Consider the following 20,479-nt stretch of genomic DNA (forward strand, 5'->3'; position numbering starts at 1 on the left):
GGTAAATATGGTTCTGAGTAAAGAGAGAACAAGTCATTAGAAAGAGCCTTCTGCCTAAGTACAGTATTACTGTTCATGCCAATGCCATATTTTAAACTGGTATCAGAGTTCTGAGAGAGAATAAAAGGTACCTCTTAGAATGAAAGCAGATTAATATATTGTCATCTCTCTTCTTTTGCTGAGAATATTGGGTAGCTCCTTTGCTACTAAGTGCTACTCAATAAATGAAAACAGTCCCAGTGTTTGCTATTTCATGGCATTAAAGTACTTAATGATGATTTAGCTCTCACTGCTAATGCTGTTCCCTTCACAAGGTGACACGTGCAAGTTAAAATTTGGTGATGAGTTTTCAGCATTAGCTAAAGTCCATTTAGTACATCCTTAAGAGAGGTATCCTCTGTGCACACACCTATATAGCTATTCATTAAGGTAGATAGAACACTACTAACTCCTATGACCCTACAGTGATGTTAGCTAAGAACTAGGACAATGTCACAGTGAACCTGGATAAGAATCTTGGATAGTTATTTAGAATAATATCTCTTCTAACTAAAATGGGGAAACTGCTTTCAGAAACTTAAATTTGTTTAAAAGTTAGGCTGGCTTGAATTTTCATGAATTTCATGGCTCTGCCCTAGGCCAGTTAAGAAGAGAGAACCAGCAAACATGATTGTGCTGATGTGGTCCTAGATGACCGAGAAGCACTCTATTCACAGTACAGATACAGCAAAAACCTATTAGCAGTGAATGAAAAGGGAGGGGGAACCCATCAAACACTCATAGCATTTCCACATCTATCAGACAGTCCCTACTTCATTTAAAATATCTGTTGCTAACCCTGGATGGAGTACTGACAAATGCTGCAAAGTTTCTCTTTACAGAAATTACTGCACCTCACTTTTACAATTTGGTAATAGTTTAAATAGCTCTATTTTCTCAAATAACATCTAAGAAACTAACAAAGCAATAAAGAACTTTCCAGCATAATACTTCTGAAAAGTAGGATGGACTTCATTTTTTGGTAGGCTTAAAAGCTCCATCTAAAGCAGCATATTCTCTACCTCTCACCTCCCTGCCTATTTAGTAATGGCAAAATCTGTCCACTGAAAGCCTTGATTACCAGCTGAAATGTTTCCTTAAAGATTTCAGTCTAATTTCAACTCTACTTTTTCTATGCCACAGAGCATAGTTGGTCCCTAAGACGGCGCTAGGCAACAGTTTTCACCCTATCATGCTGTTGCCCATCTAAAGAGGAGAATGCCATAGTCTATGTCTTCTGAAGACAAAATACGGCTTCAACATAATGTTTAAGGGTAGGCTCTAATCAAATGGTAGCATTATTACATTCCTATTAAAAGATGCATTGTTTTTCCAGAAGAAAAAATAACCGTTCATTAGTGATATGGTGCAGCTGTATATATATGTACAGGTCTCAGATTGCTTAAGAATTACCCTTTGCATTCTAACTTCCTATCATCAAAGCAACGCCATTCTTTCCTACCCACTTTTTCACATACCCAAAGCAGTCTCAGGAAGGGAGCACACTACTAACGTTCTCACAAATGGCTCACCACCAGTTCAGGCATGATCAGCCCCTCTCCCAAATCTCTTTTACAATCATCTATGCCCCTGCACCAAAACAATTTCTTAAACCACTACATATTTAAATACTCTTTAAAAAATTAATGATCAATTAAGAGAAGCTAAAGATTTTTCTCTTTTCTATTTGCACTGTAACTTGTAAGCATCTACTTGCCTGCATCCCTTAATAATCCTCCTTCATTCTCTGCATGCAAGACAGGGCATCTAAAGCTCTACATGTTTGGTAAATTCTTTCTGACTCTCAGTGCTGGATTAAGAATCTCAGAAATAACCAGAATTACCAAAAAGGTCCCTTGAAGTTTTAAAAATCTTAGGAATGATTAAGTAACCAAACCTGACCAAAATCGATCCCTTGATCAATTTATTGCAACATGATTGTGCATGATGTTTTCTGGTAAATGCCCTGCAGTGTATTATTAAAAAGCAAAGCTCTTGGAGTCACCAGCAATTTGCTGATGGTTGGTTTATGAATTACTAAGTTTGCAGACGCAAGACATGGATTTAGTGAGGTTCTTCTATTGGACTGAAAATATAAACTATCACATATGTAGAAGGAAATGGAACTGTAGTTGCAGTAAGAAGCATAATGTTGAATTTCTACAACCACAATATTGCGAAAAAAATGTGTTTAAAATGTCATATAAAAGTTATCAAATATGGAGACCTGTGGATTTAAAAATACAATCCAGGCTCATTTCACTGTAAAGTGACATTTTTGATGCATAATATTGCTGTTATGTGAAGCTAAGAGCCGAAGAGACTGGATGAAACTTTGGTAGTCAGCCTTACGCGTTAATTCATCTGGACTAGAGCCATTTCCTAACACCTGAAGATATATAAGCACTATGGCTTACAAATACCAATCAGGAAGTTGCAGTACGGCTGGCTCTGTGCTGTTCGATAATTGCAGAACAAAAACACTTCCTTCCCTGCTCCCCCTTTCCTCAACACAACACCCAGGCCCCCAAATGCAGAACTACCTATTGCAAACACTTCGCTGTTCATTTCACTTCCAGGTGCCGAAAGTGCTTCAGGTGATGCTGCCCATTAGAATACTGCTCCAAGATGGCGGCATACATGAAACAATCAGGCAAAGTATCAGATGCCTTGTCAGGGCAAAGATTAATCTAACCTTTCAAAACAAAAAGAACCACTGGGATTCTTTTTTTTTTTTTTTTTTTCTTCTTGAGATAAGAAACTGCATGTTCTGGCAGGGAAGGAAGAAGAGAAATTCCCCCTCATCATCATCATCATGATAACTTCATTCTCTCTTGTGGCTGGCTGGTTCAGATGACCAAGGCTCCTGCTTCATTTTTCAGATCTGGGCAATTACAGCCACCAGGGTGATATGGACCAAAGTACAGTGTTCAAACATGACTGGTAGATAAACGATCATTTATCATTGTCTTGTTAAAAAAAAATTTTTTTTATAAAGTTAACAAACCAAGGCTGTTGATCCCTGAATTAGAAAGTTGATTTGCTTGATTATTTTCCAAAGTGTGAGGTGGGAAGAAAGAGGGGAAGAGCCTCTAGTGCTTTTGTGTATGTTGCTGATACAACATCTTGCTAACATCTTCTGATCTGGTGTTGTGGCATTTTGTGAATCTAAGTACCAGCCCATGGCCGTGATGCTGGTTACTTACGGCCCAAAGGGGAAGAGGGTCTGTCCCACCTCCTCACTGTTTCAATCTGGCCCAGTAGTGGACACAGAGCCCTGGGCAGTTTCCCCAGAAGCAACTGTCTCTTCTTGTGAGGGTGACTCTTCCTCGGCTTGTCCCCGAGATGTGACAGTTGTTTCAGGGGAGATGCTATGAGGCCCCTCCAGGGGTATACAGCCAGGGTGGTTTTTGCGAAAGTGCTGATTCAAGATGGCCTGGAAGGGGAAACTTTTGCCACAAACATGACAGTGAAAGGGCTTGTTGCCTGTGTGCTTGCGGATGTGATACTCCAGCTGATCTTTCCGGGTATATTTCTTGCCACACATGCGGCAGACAAATGGTGTAATCCCCATGTGCAGGCGCATGTGGCGGTCCAGGCTCCCCTTCTGGTTGAAAGATTTGGCGCAGTAGATACAGGTGAGACGGGGGTTGTACCGGAACCACCGCTCAGATACTTCCTGCTCTCGGAGATACTCCACATAGCCACTTACTCCCATCATTGCTGACTCTTCTACCTGTACCAGGTGAGGCCAATAAGAAAGAATATATATTATTACGTATATATAGTAAAAGATATCAAATTTATTTTTACCTCTGTTACTAAGCTAATGCTTATTTTTTGTAGTGATCCAAATAGGAAATTAATTACTACGAAAAAGTAAAGATGTTAAGATAGAAATTAAAAAAAAAATCGAGGCCACTCTATTCCATTACCATAAAAGAACAGGACAGCTGAGTTACTTTCTTGCTGAAAAACTGCATGCTTATTAAACCCCTGCTGAATGTTTAATTTATGGTGATAGGAGAATCTAAGCCCACTAATACCATCCATTTGGACTCTAAATTGCAATTATAGTCTAGACAATCAGGTAGGTACTTAGGCAATGTTGGTCCAACAGAACTTTCTGTGATGATGGAAATACTTGATAATTCGCACCACCTAATACAGTTGCCACCAGGCACATGTGGCTATTAAGCATGTGTAATATGCTAGTGTGACTGAGGAACTGAATTTTTCATTTTAATTGCTTTCAGTTAACTAAAATTTAAATTTAAATAGCCACATGTGACATGGCTAATGGCTACTATATCTGACAGTACAGAATACATTATGGCAAGCACATTATAAATCATATTTATGGTATTATCATTAATACCAAAATTTAACCCAATAGTAACTAGCTTTTTTTTTTTTTTTTTTTTTTTTTTTTTGCGGTACGCGGGCCTCTCACTGTTGTGGCCTCTCCCGTTGCAGAGCACAGGCTCTGGACGCGCAGGCTCAGCGGCCATGGCTCACAGGCCCAGCCGCTCCGCGGCATGTGGGATCTTCCCGGACCGGGGCACGAACCCGTGTCCCCTGCATCAGCAGGCGGACCCTCAACCACTGCACCACCAGGGAAGCCCAATAACTAGCTTTATAAAAATGTATATAATTTGTAGGTGACAGTATTCCTCTTTACCCAAAAATATTTTAGTACCACACCAACATATTTTCTTCATTCTAAAGACTAATAAAAGTTTAACTGACCTCAGAGAAAACTGGCAAAAGAGCTGGGAAAGGAAACTAGGCTGAGATATGAATTTACTAACTTGGTTATTCCCTCCTATAACCTCTTCACAATTTGATACTCAGTAAGTATTTACTGAGTGACTACTGTCCACCAAATACAATGACAGGTGCCACAGAGAAAGAAGTACAAGACTTGGTTTCTGGGACCTCCCTGCTGGCGCCGTGGATAAGACTCCGCGCTCCCAATGCAGGGGGCCTGGGTTCAATCCCTGCTCAGGGAAATAGATCCAACACACATGCTGCAACTAAGAGTTTGCATGCCACAGCTAAGGAGCCAGACTTCTGCAACTAAGGAGCCGCCAAGCCACAGCTAAGGAGCTCTGGAGCTGAAACGAAGACCTGGCACAACCAAAATAAATAAATAAGTATTTTTAAAAAGTCACCAAAAATAAATAAATAAAAGAATTGGTTTCTGATTTTGCCCTCTGAACAAAAAGATGAAACTTCTGAACAAAAAGCAGACAAAACAAAGAGAAGTAGGAGAAACACATATTCCTAATGATGTTGCTAATTCACTGTTTATAGTAAAGGTAAATGTCCTTAAAATACACTGCACAGAAGTATTATCATCTAATTTTACATACCTATTATTTGTAGTGGTTTGATTTAAACAGATTATTAAAAGTAAAGAGAGGGCTTCCCTGGTGGCACAGTGGTTAAGAATCTGCCTGCCAATGCAGGGGACACAGGTTTGAGCCCTGGTCCGGGAAGATCCCACATGCCGCGGAGCAACTAAGCCTGTGCGCAACTACTGTGCTCTAGAGCCCGCACACCGCAACCATTGAAGCCTGCGCGCCTAGAGCCCGTGCTCACAACAAGAGAAGCCAACGCAATGAGAAGCTCGCGCATCGCAACGTAGAGTAGCCCCCACCTGACGCAAGTAAAGAAAGCCCGCATGCGGCAACGAAGACCCAATGCAGCCAAAAATAAATAGAATAATCTGTGAGTTATATATTATTTCTCCAATTTCTCTTAGTTTATAAAGTATCTCCCCACTAAGTTAAATTTCTTGCATTGAAATAAAATTACTCAAGACATAAAAAAGCAATTATTATAAAAACATTAAAACTCTGCTATTGTTACTTAGATTACTAACCCTTTACATTATTGCAAAATAAATGCTTTCTTTTTCTGATTTCTTTTTTAATGAAGGGAAAATGATATACAGTTTAAAACTTTTTATTAAGTTTTAGACACAACAGTGTGTTGACTCCTCATCACCCAACAATTATCAACACATGAGCAATTTTGTTTTTTCTTTACCCTCACTTATTTCTCTCCTTTTTCATATTATTTTTGAAGAAAATCCCAGACATAATTTCATACATAAATATTCTAGTATGCATTTCTAAGAGACAAGGATTCTTTTTTCTTAATGTAATCAAAATACCACTATCGCACCTAAAAAAACCACAATAATTCCTTAATATAAATTAGCTAAGACCTTAATTTTGTTTTACTTAATCTGAACATGAACAATCTAAATAGTCAAAATATTTAACATATGAAATAAACATGGTTTCCTCCTATCTGAAAGCTGGGAGGGAGAGGGAACAATATATTCGTTTGAATGAATAATTTAAAAATCTTGCATTTATAAATCCTTTGCTTTCAAAATTCTATATTAAAATATCACCATTCATAAATTTCTGATTTATTTAGCCTGCTGACTTCTGAAGTCCTTGTGTACGTGGGTGTATATAGCACATATATGTTTTATGTATAATGTTTTGAGTAAAAAGCTTATATATACATACACACACACAAATATATATATAGGGGCTTCCCTGGTGGTCCAGTGGTTAAGATTCTGCACTTCCACTGCAGGGGGCATGGGTTCAAGCCCTGGTAAGGGGACTAAGATCCTACATGATGTGCAGCGCGGCCAAAAAAAAAAAACAACCCCCCCCCACACATATATATGAGCATTTTGTTTATTTATTTTTTGGCCGCACAGCATGTGGCATCTTAGTTCCCTGACCAGGGATGGAACCCGTGCCCCCTGCATTGGAAGCACAAAGCCTTAACCACTGGACCTCTAGGGAAGTCCCTATATAAGCATTTTAAATATACAGGAGAAAATTCCATACGTGTAGCACAGGTAAAGTACAATGCAAAGAGGAGAATATGTAAAAGTTGACTCTGGATTAACTGGAGAAAAATGAATCTAATTAGTAAATAATCTTATACCCTTTTCTTGAATATCTAAAAATGTGTATTGTCTCCTTTCACATGTTAGCTAACAATGCTCTTCAGTATTTCCAACAGAATAGAGGTGGTTCTCAGCAGGTTTGGGAAGTAGTATGAGTTCAAGCATTGAATGGTAAGGCTTTAGATGATTTCTGATTTATTTCATATAACATTTCTTTCTGCTCCAATTCCCTGGATAATCAAAACTGAACTCACATAAAGAATGAGGGATTGGGACCTCCCTGGTGGCGCAGTGGTTAAGAATCCACCAGCTAATACAGGGGACATGGGTTCGATCCCTGGTCTGGGAAGATCCCACATGCTGTGGAGCAACTAAGCCCTTGCACCACAACTACTGAGCCTGCGCTCTAGAGGCCGCAAACCACAACTACTGAGCCTGTGTGCTGCAACTCCTGAAGCCCGTGCGCCCAGAGCCTGTGTTCTGCAACAAGAGAAGCCACCGAAATGAGAAGCCTGTACACCACAAGGAAGAGTAGCCGCCACTCGCCACAGCTAGAGAGAGCCTGCACGCAGCAACGATGACCCAACACAGCCAAAAAAAAAAAAAAAAGAATGAGGGATTATCCCACTAAAAGGTCCTGGGTGACCATGGGCAGAGCATAGAATAACTTCTCTGAGGTTTAGTTTCCCCATCCATAAAATAAAAATGTTAGAATATGTTTTGCCAATTCCATTGGATTCTCATGGGAATCAAATATGATAATAATACCTTGAGATATCCCTGAATGCCTGATGTTATACTTTACAGCAATTAAGGGTGCTGGAACCTGGGTTCAAACCTGCATCCTACTTATTGTTCGACTTTAAGCAAGTTATTTAACTACTCTGTGCGTCAGTTTCTTCATCTGTAAAATGAATATAATAATAGCATCTACCTTATAGGTTGCTATGAGCATTGAATGAAAGTGCTTAATGTAGCTCAATAAATGTTAGCTATTATTAAACATTACAAAAATTCACAATATTATTCATAATCTTGAGGATACCTATTCCCTAAAAAAACCTGCCTAACTTTAAGGAAAACAATGTCATAGCAGTATTATCCACAAACAGAAAGTAAATGTATTTTAGTTATCTGTCATGAACCATAATCAGAAAACTCACACATTATGATCAATTTCACCTAAAAAGTATTGCAATAAAATTGCAATAAAAGAGCAAATAAATGAGCATAAAATGTAGATTAGGTCCTTGTCAAAGATAACAATGTATCTTTGGTAGTTTTATTCCTTTATACTCTAAAAAAGAAGCAAGGACAAAAATGGCTGCCTCCTGGTTCTCTCTGTCACGAAGAAGTGGATCATTTCACTTCTCCCAGTTGGCAATTCCCTACTAGATTGTAAACTCTGTAAGCACAGGGATAATTCTATATTGCCGAATATGCCAGGACTTGACAGTGCTTGATATGTAGCTGGTGTTCAAAAACTATTTTTTAAATGAATTATTCCATACAATGAGTAAATTCCATATAAATGAATGTTTCCCATATTTTCTAAAACAAATACCAGTCTAGATTCTTGACATGGCCTTCACTGCTGTCCACAATCCTAATCTTCAGTTACTAATCAGAGACTAAAAGAACTGAAGGGACTTATCTGATTGGTTCACTAATTTTATTTAAATATCTCCCAAACTGAGGACTTCACAGGGAACTAAATAATTCCTTATTTAGTAGTTGTCTCTTTATTGGGCACCTACTCAGTAATCTTAGCTACTCAGAACTACTTAGAGGTAAAACAACTCCCATTTAGTGGGCACCTGATAAGACAATGTCAGATACTAAGATCAGAAAATGTGGGCTCTGCTCTCAAGGAGATTTCAATCTAGAAGGAGACAAATTAATATAAATAAGAAAATAATAATTTATATGAGTCAGTAGAGAATTAGGAAAAAAATTATATGGTACCATGTATAAATGCTACAGCGGTTTAAGAAGGGGAGATCAAAGAGGACTAGGCTAGCTGGGACAGATGGAACTAGGAGTCAGGCCTTGCGTGGACTCAGACACCTGGGAAGAACAGAGTATTCCAGACTCAAGGTGCATAGACAGAAGTCTGATGGAGTTCTGAGGCACAAAGTCTGCCTGTTTGGGACAGTTAATGCTGATGAATGGTGGGAAAAGCTGGGTTAGAAAGATTATAAATTACTTGGAAAATTAGACCAAGTATTTTAACCTTCATGTGGTAGAAAAAGGAAAAAGCCATAGAATATTTCGAATAAAGGAGTGACCTTAAGTATTCTGTTCCAGTTAAATCACCCTTATATAATCAAGAAGCTCTTCAAGCCTACCAAAATTTGTTTTTACTACAACATAAGTCCATGTCCTGTTTTGGTTCTATGTGGTGGGAAAAACATAACTGGTGAGTAGACTCGTCATAATAAACTTTCCATGTTAAGGCAGCGGTCCCCAACCTTTTTGGCACCAGGGACCGGTTTCACGGAAGACAATTTTTCCACTGACAACGGGGAGCCGCAGATGAAGCTTTGCTTGCTCGCCGCTCACCTCCTGCTGTGCAGCCTGGCTCCTAACAGGCCACAGACCGCTACTGGTCCGAGGCCTGGGGGCTGGGGACCCCTGTGTTAAGGCATATATTAACTCATCTCTTAATAGCAATTCCAGACAATACTACTTATCTCCTATTTCTTTACAGCCTGTACCTTCTGCTTCAGTCAGGTAAACAACCTTGTAGAATTCCAATTTTTGTCCCTATCCTAACTATGTGTGGAATAAGTCATCTCTTTCTAACTACTTTAAAAACCACACTTAAACTCTCCTGAGTAACACTTTCCTTAAGTGGATATTGATTCCTGTAACTGCCTTTTAAGCACTCCTACTCCCACAACACAGTTATTTAAGTCTATATAGTCTTATCTATATGTGCTTTGTGTATGTGTTAGTCTGTCTTATGCCCACATTAAGTTGTAAGGTCTGTCTCATTGCTGTATTTATTTTCACAATAGTTACCATCACATAGGTCACAGAGTCATCACATTTTATTTGAGAGATGCAGAGAAGGGCTCTAATAATATGAGTAAACTTACTTTTCCTCCAAGCTCCTAATACTTTCTCTCACACCTTATTAAAACTAAAAAATTCTCCTATAATGGTTGCAGTTCCTTTTCTGATACCAAATAGCATGATAATATACAAGTAAATACAGTTTATAACAATGTCTTACTGCTGTTACTATACTATATACACAATAAACATCTAGTGGTTTAGATAAAGATTAAACAAGATTCTATCAGTATAGTGCAGAAGATAAAAAATTAGCTACGCAATCTTAATCCACCAGTGTTTCCTTTTAAAGGGCCACAGTGTTTACAATTTATTGTGTTCTACTTGGTGAGCTCACCAACTTTTTAAAAATCAATCTTCAATGATAGACACCTGTGAGAAAAAATAAACAAAAATATCAACCAACTACATACTTACACTACTTGCTAAAAAGAGTTGCAAATAAAATAGAAGACATCATTCCTAACCTTTCTAGAACATTTTAGTCTAACAGGATATTTAGGAAGAAAATAAATGAAAGGATACAAGCATACTAAAAAGCAAACAGGACACAAAAATGCATAAGCAATTCATTTACAAATCTACAATACTATATAAACTAATAATTATGTAGTCTTATATCCACACATGTACAAAATCAAACTCTCTCCATCCCAGGTCCTACATTAGCTGCATGTGGTTTTCAGAGGTTATTTTTATTACTCTTAGGACTATAGACTGGCTCCTATAATCAGGAAAGAGTTTCACAATCTTATCCTTTTCTACTTCCCAAAATCTGCTGACACCAAAAGTGTATTTCCTGCATGCTTGCAAGCTAGAATAAAGAGAAAAGTAATCATATACAGTATTTATTAAACAAGGCCAATGTTACCTCTCCTACATCTTTCCTTTCTTATTCATAATACTATGTTCACACACAGCGGCAATGTCTTCAACCACTGCAGCAATTCTAAATCCACAACTACATACCTGGGAGCTGGGTTGCTTAGGCTCATCCATTCTCCCAGGAGACTCACTTCTGGCTCTGTGTCTCTCCGTCAAGGGAACAACACTGCCGGAGGGGCTAAATCTGTTGGAAGAGGAGCACAAAGGGGACTAACAGAAAAGTAGTCAAGGAACTTAAAAAATGGTGATGTCTGCCTCCTGTATCCCATAGTCTAGGAAGGGGGAACAAAGTGAACAACAGATTTCTAAGAAGTCCTTTCATGGAGCCAATACAGAATCATACATGAAAGAAGAAAAGCTTGCCCTAGTAAATTTAAGAAATACAAAGTGATGCAGCCAATATGACCTGGTGAAGCTAAGGCTAAATATAAACTTCTATCCTTATATAAGTACCAGAAGACCAAGAAAGAATAAATTAAAACCGGGTCTGTTGGGCTTCCCTGGTGGCACAGTGGTTGAGAGTCTGCCTGCTGATGCAGGGGACACGGGTTTGTGCCCCGGTCCGGGAAGATCCCACATGCCGCCAAGCGGCTAGGCCCGTGAGCCATGGCTAATGAGCCTGCGCGTCCGGAGCCTGTGCTCCGCAACGGGAGAGGCCACAACAGTGAGAGGCCCGTGTACCGCAAAAACAAAAAAACAAAAAAATCCCCTAGGTCTGTAATTTTGTTTCTTCTATATAACTTTTAGGTTCTTGGTTGATCCTTTCCCCAAGCCCCATGATAATTTTTTAGATATTTCAGACTGTTGACGTAGATCATGAAGATCAAAAATCTTTGCATTTAAGCTATTATTTCTGATACAGTTCTAAGATGGGGGGGGACAACAGTGCTAACATAGGGTGACAGTAAGTATTATGCTCAAGAATATTTTAACTATTAAGGACACAAGAAGGAAAATACTCTAATCAAGACCAACTTAAATGGACATAGTATATACTCTCTGAATTTCTGTGACACACTTGTCTCTCAAGACCAGATGCGAACCAAAATCATAGCTTGTTTAGTTATCACTGTTCATACAGTCAATTTTAAATTTTTAAGAAAGGAAAAGAATATTACCCATCTTAGTTGGTAATATTTCTTTCAATTGAGACTTTCTTTCAATTTACTTAGATTAAAATTATTGTTATTTCCCCCCAAAGAAATGTTCTAACAACTGCCATACATTAGAAAGAGAAAAGTGGGGCATGGGGCATAGGGCATAGTAGCACTGGTGAAAAAAAGAAACTGTCAGGTTTGTGGTAGCAGCTGTCCTCAATGACAAAACAGAAAAAATATCATCAAATGACAAGTGAAAAAAAAGGAATGAAAAACACCCAAAAAGCTTTTCTTTGGAATTACTGTGATTACACTAAAAAGAACAATCACTGCTGGTACCATATTTCGTCTAATTTGGTAGATGGGGGCAAAGAAAAGTAAACAGTGCTACAAAGGAATGTGAAACTTCCAGAGGTCACCTACCTGTGTGAGAACATACCAAGGAAGGGCAATGCTGTCAGATTCCCAGCTGATGAGCAGCTCTCTTCCTGGAATTCCGAAGAAACCCTGGCAATTACTGATCCTAGTGTGACTGCAGATGCTATTCTGATTCATGAAGTGTCTAACTTTACCATAATTCTCACAACACTGTGAATACTTCAGGACTAGGAGCTTCCTGCTTTAAAAAAATTAGAATACAAGTCTTTTGGCACACTTCCAGTTTCCCCAACATAAACTTAGACTAAGAACATCAAGTAAGGAAGATACTCTTTGTATCACACCGAGGGCCTGCTTTAATTATGTCTGTACAACAGCCATTAGATGGGCAAACAAAACTTACCTGTCAATTTCACTGCTTGTTGGCCTAGCGACCTTGGCTCCTGAAGATCCTAACATGTAATTTTCCTGTCCTACAGAACCATGGCCTGTGGTGTCAATCACCATGGCTGTGACTTCCTCTGCACTACTCCCATCTTCTCCGGAAGGCTGATTCTCAGGCCCAAGCCACTCTTCTAGGTTTTCAGTTTTGATGTGTACTGCTCCAAGAACTCTAACTTCATCATCACTCCGGGCCCCTCGGTCTGCTACTCCTGTCTCCACGTACCACTGTCCTGCTCGGTTGATCCGAAGAATGGGCTCCCGGCTCTCTACATCAGAACTCTGTTCAATTATCTGAGGGCTGGTGGACTCCTCAGGAGGACTGAGCTCCCTGATATCCAGCACAGCACTAACCTGACCTCGCCGGTTTCCCTTTGGGGTATTATGTCGGGGGCTAAGCGAGCGGTTCAGACTTGGTGTAACTCTGTGAGACTCTGGAGGTCCCTCTGGGTGCTTTGTCCTTGTTTGACTTAATTCAGCTTCAACCTCAGCCACATTGATTTTGAAATGAATGCCCTCCAGGATCTGTGTACATTTGTCTATAATATGCTGCATCTGCAGAAAACTGGCAGCTGTCAGGTAGCTGATGATATCTGCCAGTTGCAGGCATATCCGCCCCGTATAACAGAAAGAAAGGAGCTGTTCAAAAACAGTAGGGTTCTTTATGACTGAAATGGAGACAGTACTCATCTCATTCAAGGACATGTGATCTCGGAAATAGGGGGAGCTGGCAGCCAGTACCACTTTGTGAGCCCGAAAAGCTTGTCCTTGCACGTTGACCACGATGTCACAGAGACGGCCCTGCATGCGCAGCTGGTTTAGATGGCTCAGGACAGAGTTGCTGAAGTCAGGGATCTCCAGTTGTATGTTCCCACTCTTCTCCATGGTCGTGCCTGAGGGTGTAGGCAGGCATTCAACCCTGCTGAAAGAGGAAACGAACTGTTGTTAGTAATTATAACCAGTCCCCTCAGGCTTTCTAATTCACACCTATTTAAAAATATTATCTAGTAAAATTTCAAAATCTCCAAATAAATAGAGATACTTTCCTTATGTTTAAACATGGAAAAGAAATACCAACAGGTTTAGTAGTTTAGGTTTCACAGCAAGGCACCATTAAAACCAAAAAGTGATTGTTAGACTTCTAAAAATTCAAGGTATGCCATATTTTCCTTATTAACAAGCTATATAACATCAAAACTAAAGTTCAACAGAATAGAGGGGGTAAAAAAAAGCAGTATGACAATTTTTATTTACTAAGTGTTAATCATAAGGTATTTGCACACAATATAAAATGCGGTGACAAGTTTTCTTTGGAGAAGAAAGAAGCTTTTTGAATAAATGTAAATATACACAGGTGGGCTGACTAGATACCCTTAATATTTTACTACTTGATGCATGAGTTATGTTCATTATTTTATAAAGTGACTAATATCCCTCCTGAGTATAAGCCATTATTTCTAAGCTGAAGGTTCAGAGCTCCCCACAGAAAGGCTTTGGGTTTAGGACTTGGAGGTAAACTCTAGGTTACGAAAAACTCCAAGTTGTGTCAGGACGCAAATGCAGAGAACTTGAAGTTCACTCTCAGGATTAGGTAAAGGTAGATAAGTCTGCCTCTATCTAAATTCAAAGCTGGAAATTTCAGGGTGGTAATGATGCTTTGATTCTGAAATTTAGTTCCCCAAAGCTGGTGAAAAACAGAGCATTTACCAAATATGGCCAATATTTTTACATTAAAAGATTTTTGAAAAGTTGCTGAAGCACTAAGCCTGTAACTGCATCCAACAGTCTTCACTGGTTGAGAGTAGTTTGTATAAATCCCATTAGAAAGACACTGACTTGAGCATACACAGTTACCTAAGACCTGAAACTTCAGGAACTTATCCTGGCAAGCTCACAGTATTGCCCTGCATTTACCACACACTTATCAGTAAATAGGGAAGTGTATACACTGCTTTCAAGAATCAACTTTAGCCAATCTGACCTTTTTCCAAAGCGTTTTTGTTTGTTTTGAAACTTTTAATCCAATAAGAGCCTCTGTCGATGCCATCATGAATTCAGATGTTTATTTTGGAGCCTACACCAACGCCTTTTTTGTTTGCTCTTCCCGGCAATTCCCCAGTGAGGAGGAAGCCCCTGGAGTAAGGTCTTTCTCTACCGTCGGCACTGGAGGGGTGAGAGCTGTAAGAGGGAGAATCGGGAACTGCATGGGGTTGGCCACTCCGGTACTTGAGTGGTTTTCGTCCGCGTTAGGAAGCATGGGGAACGGGGAAAAAGCAGAGGGGCGAAATGTCACCGAGGAGCGGGGGCGGAGAGGGGAGCAAGGCGTGCGGCCGGGGAGCGAGCAATCAGGTGAGGGTAGAGGACCGGGAAGGGGGCGGCGCCCCGGGATCCGGTCCAGGCGGTAGGCGTAAGCGGGCGGGGAGCTGCCTAGAGGTGGGTGTGTGTATCTGGGTGTGTCCGGGCTGCCGTTGGGGAGGGGGCTGCCCATCCCGGGGTCCTGAGGGAGGGGCCCACGAGGGGGCGGGTCCGGCAGCTCAGCCCGGCCAGGGGCCAAGCGGGTGGAAGGTCTCCTGGTGCCTTGAGGCGGGGTGGAGGGAGGTGGCTGAGCGCCCCAGGAGCAGGCTGCGGCGGAGACCGGGCGAGGCGGCCCCAGTGCAGGGCAGCGGGACTGCTGTGCGGGGCCCGAGCCCAGTCAAGGAGCAGCACCTACCTCCGGGGGTGGAAATGGGCCGGAATGGGCCGGAACACCGTCCCGGAAGTGAAACCCCCCACCCCCTCCCCCGGAGCGGGCGACGTGCCGGAAGGAAATCGCTCACCCTTACACCGCCCCCCTTACCCCTCCCCAGCGCTTTCCGTCCCTCGCGCCCCCTCCCCTCTCTTCCCCTCCTCCTCAGTCCGTAGGAGGGCGGGAGCCCTGCATCACGTGGGAGGTCCTGTCCCCGCCCCGGGGCGAGGCCAGGGGGCGGGGCCGAGGGGGCGGGCTTAGAGGACTGGACGAAGGTGATGCTGAAGGAGGACGAGAATGAGAGGGGGAGGAGTTGAAGCGGACGCTGGCGGAGAGTCTGCGTCATGACGTCATGGAATAGAATCCTTATATACAGGCGTCTGGACGCCATCTCGGTCTTTAGAAGGTACGAGACGGCTCTTGGTATGTACGTGTTTTGTGTGCTGTTAAGTAAGTTCTTAGCCTGAGAGGCCTCCAGCTCTTGGCAGTTAGGATCGCCTTAAGCCGGCTGGCATTTCTAGTCCAGTCGCAGGCCTTCGCACGGTTCACAAAATGAAGATGGTGGAGGATTGCGAGTTGGGTGCGGGCGCGACCTAATTATACACCTCGGGTTGTTGGGCCGAACTGCGGAAAAACCCCGGCTCGCGGGCTCTGCCTCTGATGAAGCCTGTGTTGGTAGGGACATCTGAGACTGTTGATGAATGCCAACGGCTCTGATGGCGGCGTGTGCCGAGTCACCGAGTGGGTCTTTGTTAAAGACCTCGGCCCGAGTCTTCCTTCAGCCACTTGCTCTCAGGAAGGCCACGTGGTTCTCTAAAGGCTGCACTCTGCACTGCACCATTATTTCCGTCAGTGGTTCTTAATCTTAATTATGTGGAATGCTCTCACGCAATTATGGGTGGTGTAAACGACGTGCTTACATGGTATGGAAATGACGTAAGGTTTAAACTTAGGTTTAGAATAAAATGAATTTTTTAAATCCCTAATCTTTCCTAGGAACGGTGCCAGGCATGGGTGCCAGGCATGAATGCAATGTGGCTTTTGATGGCTTCTGGTGGACAGGTAAGTAACGGCTAATTACAGTGGGAAGAATGAAATCTGCTTAGATGTGGTCTTTATGCTAAGCCTGTGATGGTTTAAGAGTAGTGGGCAGAAGGGATTTCTGAAAAATTATATTCTGAGGCTTAACTACGTAACGATATTAGTGATTAACTTAGCAGCACAGCATGTTTTATTGGATTATTCTTTGTCTATTTTCTAGTTGTGTACCAAAGGGATGAGAACCGCTGCTGGGGTGAGTTACTGAAATTCCCTGACAAAGGGAAGTTAGGTTGAAAGTCCACTGAATGTGCCACAATGATGACAGTTTATTTGCTACTCTTGACTGTGAGGGTGACGAGAATTATTACCACCATTATGCTAACTGAGGCACACAAAATGGTGGTTTAGAGAACATAGAGATTGCACCCAAGTTTATATGAAGCTTTCTTCCCAGGTCTTAAGGCACAATCTTAATGCTGTATCTATGGGCAAACAGGTGAGAAACCTTTTTTATAGTCCATATTTATCTAGTACTTTCAATTCTTTTTTTTATAAGGGGTTACAGATTGTCAAGTCAATGTTGGTGTTTATATTAGGGTTTTCCTCCCCCTTTTTTCAAACGTAAATTGCCGCACTCTAGTTTTATATTTAGTATGAGGGGGAATCTGAAGAAACATACTATGATGGTTGCATAGTTCAGCAGATTGAATCATGAAAAAGATAATACCATTTGATGTATCTGAGTTAGTAAAACTTTTGCTGATAGGGTAAGTAAAATACCACTACTAACTAGTTTCTCTTTTTGTAGGCACTATGCAGGAAGTTAAGCACTATGTAGGCACTAAGCTGAAAGTTGAAGGGGTAAGTAAAATTGTAACTGAACTAAACATTGGTGACAGGGCAAACATGACAAAGAATGCCACTAATGGCTTTTTAGGGTTGCCTTCTAATGCACAGGAGGCAGTCTTCCCATAAAGTGCTTGAACAGTGTGCTGAATACATTAAATAAAAGCCAGATCCTTGTCCTGTCTTAATTTGTGAGAGCAGCCTGTGTGATGATAAGCAAATACTGACTGAACATGAAGGTCTTAATTAGCTCTATCTGATTTCAGGTACTTTTTAGATTTGTGGGGAGAAAATTGATTTTTGGCTGTTATAAAACCACTCTCATTTCTTAGGTGGACTTGAATCCTTGACCTGTCCGGGCCAACTTTTTGGTAAGCATTAATGTTAAAAACAATTCAGTAACCTCAACTGTTAACTGAGAATGCTGATAAAGTGGAATGCTTAACTACCAAGCTAGTTTCCTATGTCTGGTTTGCAAGTGCATGTTGAGCATGCTCTGAACAGGGTTTTTGTAATGATGTTGAGCAAATGTCTGACCTGAAATGAGCATGTAGACAAATCTAACACTGAAGAACCCTGTGGCAAATATAAGTGAGAAGAATTTAACAATAAGATTGACATTTTAATCAAAGGTGTCTCATTCCTCTTACAGATCCTGGGCACACGTTTTTATCCATGGATGGCTTGGGGTAAGACATGAAAACAGTTCTTTGGCTCCTGGCATTTGGGTTTATATTCTGAAAATGTGCTGGTCTTAGTAGTTGTTGACCTGTTAGTGTTTTCTGGTGTTGGACCGTTGAGAAATAAACAGGCTTTTAGTATTAAGCTGTTATGAAGTGTGTCTAAAGAAATACTTCTTTGCAGGTACAAATTTTTGAGACCTTTTATATAAAGGTATGTATATGTGTTTTATCAGTCTTACCTAGTTACTGAGCAAGTTGCTGTTAGTGATGATTTAAAAAAAATTAAAAACAGATGGGAATCTCTCTGAAAAAGAATGAAGATTTTTAAATACTGAAACAGTATCTGGAAAGTTTTTGAAATCTACCTATTACTACCTATTCAGTATGATTGAATTTCATTAAATTTTTGCAGGTGTCAAGAGGTACTGGCTACAACGCAGGGAGCAAGAAGTTTTAAGCAAAGGTAAAGAAGTCTCAACTTTGGTTTCTGTGTTTTGTTTAAAGCCGATACAATGATGATAACATAGTTCAGCAGACTAACAGTGATGAGCAAATACTGTCTTTCGCTCCTATCTGATGTATCTGGCTGCAACAATTCTGTTTATATACCTTTGAAAGTGGAAACCAGCCACTGTCTCACAGAAATATTCAGGGATTTGGATAAGTGTAACAGCTCATGCAGATGTTCTGTACTGTTAATTTCAGGATTAGGAATTTACATTTTGGATAAGAACAGGCTAACGTGAGGCAATTTTTATGGCATATAGTGTGGATTACACCAGAATGAATAATTTAGCTGATTATTTTTGATAGTCATTTCTCAGAGCAGTTTTAGATTCATAGCAAAATTGAACAGTGGGTTCCCATATAGCATCCTCCCCATCAACATCTACCACCAGAGTGGGACTTAAAAGTTTGAACCTATGTTGACACATCTTTTCACCCAGAGTCCAGTAGTACATTGGGATTCACTCATAGTGTTGTACGTTCTCTGGGTTTGGACAAATGTATCGTGACAAAGATCCACCTTGCACAGAATAGGTTCACTGCCCTAGAATTCTTTGAAAAATTTAAAAATCGGCTACTAAAAATGGGAGAAAGGGCAAATTTTAAACAAAAGGCCTTTATTTTTTATTTTCAAACAGGCAAACGTGTTACCCTGAAGATTTCAAGGTCAGTCAGTCTCTGGTATATATGGTGAATTAGAATGTAACCAGTGATGTGATGATTCTGCCAAATGAATAGAATGATATCACCTGTAAAACCGTTCCATTTTGATTCTGAGGTTACTTCATCAACAAGTATCACAAGTTTTTTCCCTTCTGTGATTTGACATGTATGGTCTTTACTTTCCAGGGCATTTATGACAGCAGTCATGCATCTTAACAGTTGACAGGTGAGGCTTGAAAATATCAGTACTGTTGTCTTGTTCAAGAATACATGATGATCTCACCCCAACTTGAACTCTCTCACTGATTGCTTGATGATGTTCAAAGATCTGATAATTCTGTGTATCCCAAATGCAATTAGAATTGGCATGGAAATGGGACTTAAAATGGTTTCTCTGTTCTTGCAGGCAGCTGGATGGATGCTCATGGGATAGGAGAGGAAACAACTTTCAATTTTTTTTAAAGCCTACTTTATTTATTGGCCATGCTGCACAGCATGTAGGATCTTAGTTGCCCCACCAGGGATTGAACCCATGCCCCCTGCAGTGGAAGTGCAGAGCCCTAACCACTGGACCACCAGGGAATTCTCCAACTTTGAATTTTAATAAATATTTATGAACTATCTGAAGTGTGCTCATTTCAATTTAATGAGATGAACGAAGGGAAATAGGACATTTTTGTAATTGAGACCCAACGGCATATTTTTTGCAGAAATTTTCTGTGATTTAATGTGAAGTGCCTGGGTCAATTTGTCACAGTTGGAAACCAACCATTGGAGTTGTAGCCTGAGGCTGGAAAAGCAAAAGATGAGCGTGAACCACCTTTGTGCTGTGCAAGGAATGAAAATGAAAGAACACAGGAACTTCAGTGATCCTTAATTTCCAAAATGGGCAATTAAATCATTAAAATACATTGTTGAAAATTGCAGAGAAAAGCAGAAGCTCTTAATGTTAAGTAGTGGTAGGAGTGCAGAAATGGGGAAAAATCTCCATTTGCTGTAGTAAGCACCGGGGTGATTGGGTCTGGCAAGTGTTGATGCGGAAATTGGTGTAGGAATTGGTTTCAGTGTTATCTAGAAGACTTTTAAAAAAACCTAGAACAGTGAGATCTTTTAAGAATGAGATCAGTAATACTGTGGTTATAAGGTCCATTAG

At 40.6% G+C, this 20,479-nt stretch overlaps 1 protein-coding gene, 1 long non-coding RNA gene and 10 other non-coding genes across 17 annotated transcripts; 11 read left to right on the forward strand and 1 right to left on the reverse strand.

Moving 5' to 3' along the window:
• Positions 1–2,771: 2,771 nt before the first annotated feature.
• Positions 2,772–15,611, reverse strand: ZBTB37 (zinc finger and BTB domain containing 37). Of its 3 annotated transcripts, none has more exons than XM_060091238.1 (5): positions 15,572–15,611; positions 14,843–15,039; positions 12,824–13,780; positions 11,030–11,129; positions 2,772–3,775 (listed from the first exon to the last, which is right to left on the reverse strand). In XM_060091238.1, the coding sequence occupies exons 3-5, from the start codon at positions 13,744–13,746 to the stop codon at positions 3,287–3,289; spliced, it is 1,512 nt and encodes a 503-aa protein (XP_059947221.1). In that variant the 5' UTR covers positions 13,747–13,780; positions 14,843–15,039; positions 15,572–15,611; the 3' UTR covers positions 2,772–3,286. The 3 variants fall into 3 exon arrangements, with proteins under 3 accessions (XP_059947221.1, XP_059947220.1, XP_059947222.1); XM_060091237.1 differs by having other exon boundaries at positions 12,824–13,783; XM_060091239.1 differs by lacking the exon at positions 14,843–15,039 and having other exon boundaries at positions 12,824–13,783; positions 15,572–15,601.
• Positions 15,612–15,968: 357 nt separating this feature from the next.
• LOC132484560 (uncharacterized) lies at positions 15,969–19,947 on the forward strand. 4 transcript variants are annotated; one of them, XR_009531224.1, is made up of 12 exons: positions 15,969–15,992; positions 16,583–16,648; positions 16,848–16,880; positions 17,082–17,123; positions 17,436–17,488; positions 17,806–17,844; positions 18,126–18,162; positions 18,338–18,367; positions 18,569–18,619; positions 19,302–19,329; positions 19,513–19,552; positions 19,733–19,947. It is a non-coding gene; the product is annotated as an uncharacterized LOC132484560 (long non-coding RNA). The 4 variants fall into 4 exon arrangements; XR_009531222.1 differs by having other exon boundaries at positions 15,980–16,009; XR_009531223.1 differs by having other exon boundaries at positions 15,992–16,013.
• LOC132484782 (small nucleolar RNA SNORD74) lies at positions 16,233–16,312 on the forward strand. Its single transcript, XR_009531332.1, has one exon. It is a non-coding gene; the product is annotated as a small nucleolar RNA SNORD74 (small nucleolar RNA).
• On the forward strand, positions 16,710–16,771 carry LOC132484818 (small nucleolar RNA SNORD75). The gene has a single exon (XR_009531365.1). It is a non-coding gene; the product is annotated as a small nucleolar RNA SNORD75 (small nucleolar RNA).
• Positions 16,936–17,017, forward strand: LOC132484752 (small nucleolar RNA SNORD24). The gene has a single exon (XR_009531305.1). It is a non-coding gene; the product is annotated as a small nucleolar RNA SNORD24 (small nucleolar RNA).
• On the forward strand, positions 17,303–17,368 carry LOC132484813 (small nucleolar RNA SNORD77). Its single transcript, XR_009531360.1, has one exon. It is a non-coding gene; the product is annotated as a small nucleolar RNA SNORD77 (small nucleolar RNA).
• Positions 17,675–17,735, forward strand: LOC132484783 (small nucleolar RNA SNORD44). The gene has a single exon (XR_009531333.1). It is a non-coding gene; the product is annotated as a small nucleolar RNA SNORD44 (small nucleolar RNA).
• On the forward strand, positions 17,983–18,047 carry LOC132484815 (small nucleolar RNA SNORD78). The gene has a single exon (XR_009531362.1). It is a non-coding gene; the product is annotated as a small nucleolar RNA SNORD78 (small nucleolar RNA).
• LOC132484758 (small nucleolar RNA SNORD79) lies at positions 18,413–18,498 on the forward strand. Its single transcript, XR_009531310.1, has one exon. It is a non-coding gene; the product is annotated as a small nucleolar RNA SNORD79 (small nucleolar RNA).
• On the forward strand, positions 18,661–18,741 carry LOC132484784 (small nucleolar RNA snR60/Z15/Z230/Z193/J17). The gene has a single exon (XR_009531334.1). It is a non-coding gene; the product is annotated as a small nucleolar RNA snR60/Z15/Z230/Z193/J17 (small nucleolar RNA).
• On the forward strand, positions 19,368–19,444 carry LOC132484781 (small nucleolar RNA SNORD47). Its single transcript, XR_009531331.1, has one exon. It is a non-coding gene; the product is annotated as a small nucleolar RNA SNORD47 (small nucleolar RNA).
• LOC132484757 (small nucleolar RNA SNORD81) lies at positions 19,589–19,666 on the forward strand. The gene has a single exon (XR_009531309.1). It is a non-coding gene; the product is annotated as a small nucleolar RNA SNORD81 (small nucleolar RNA).
• Positions 19,948–20,479: the final 532 nt, after the last annotated feature.

This window comes from Mesoplodon densirostris, chromosome 2 (genome assembly GCF_025265405.1).
Source record: "Mesoplodon densirostris isolate mMesDen1 chromosome 2, mMesDen1 primary haplotype, whole genome shotgun sequence".
In the NCBI taxonomy this organism is placed as follows: Eukaryota; Metazoa; Chordata; class Mammalia; order Artiodactyla; family Ziphiidae; genus Mesoplodon; species Mesoplodon densirostris.

Excerpts from the sequence above, each read along its gene's own strand:
- ZBTB37 (XM_060091238.1), bottom strand. The coding sequence starts at position 13,746 with ATGGAGAAGAGTGGGAACATACAACTGGAGATCCCTGACTTCAGCAAC. Across the intron at positions 11,130-12,823 it reads ACAAGCAGTGAAATTGACAG|ATTTAGCCCCTCCGGCAGTG; the intron begins GTAAGTTTTGTT and ends CTCTTCCAACAG. Across the intron at positions 3,776-11,029 it reads CTAAGCAACCCAGCTCCCAG|GTAGAAGAGTCAGCAATGAT; the intron begins GTATGTAGTTGT and ends CACCTGGTACAG.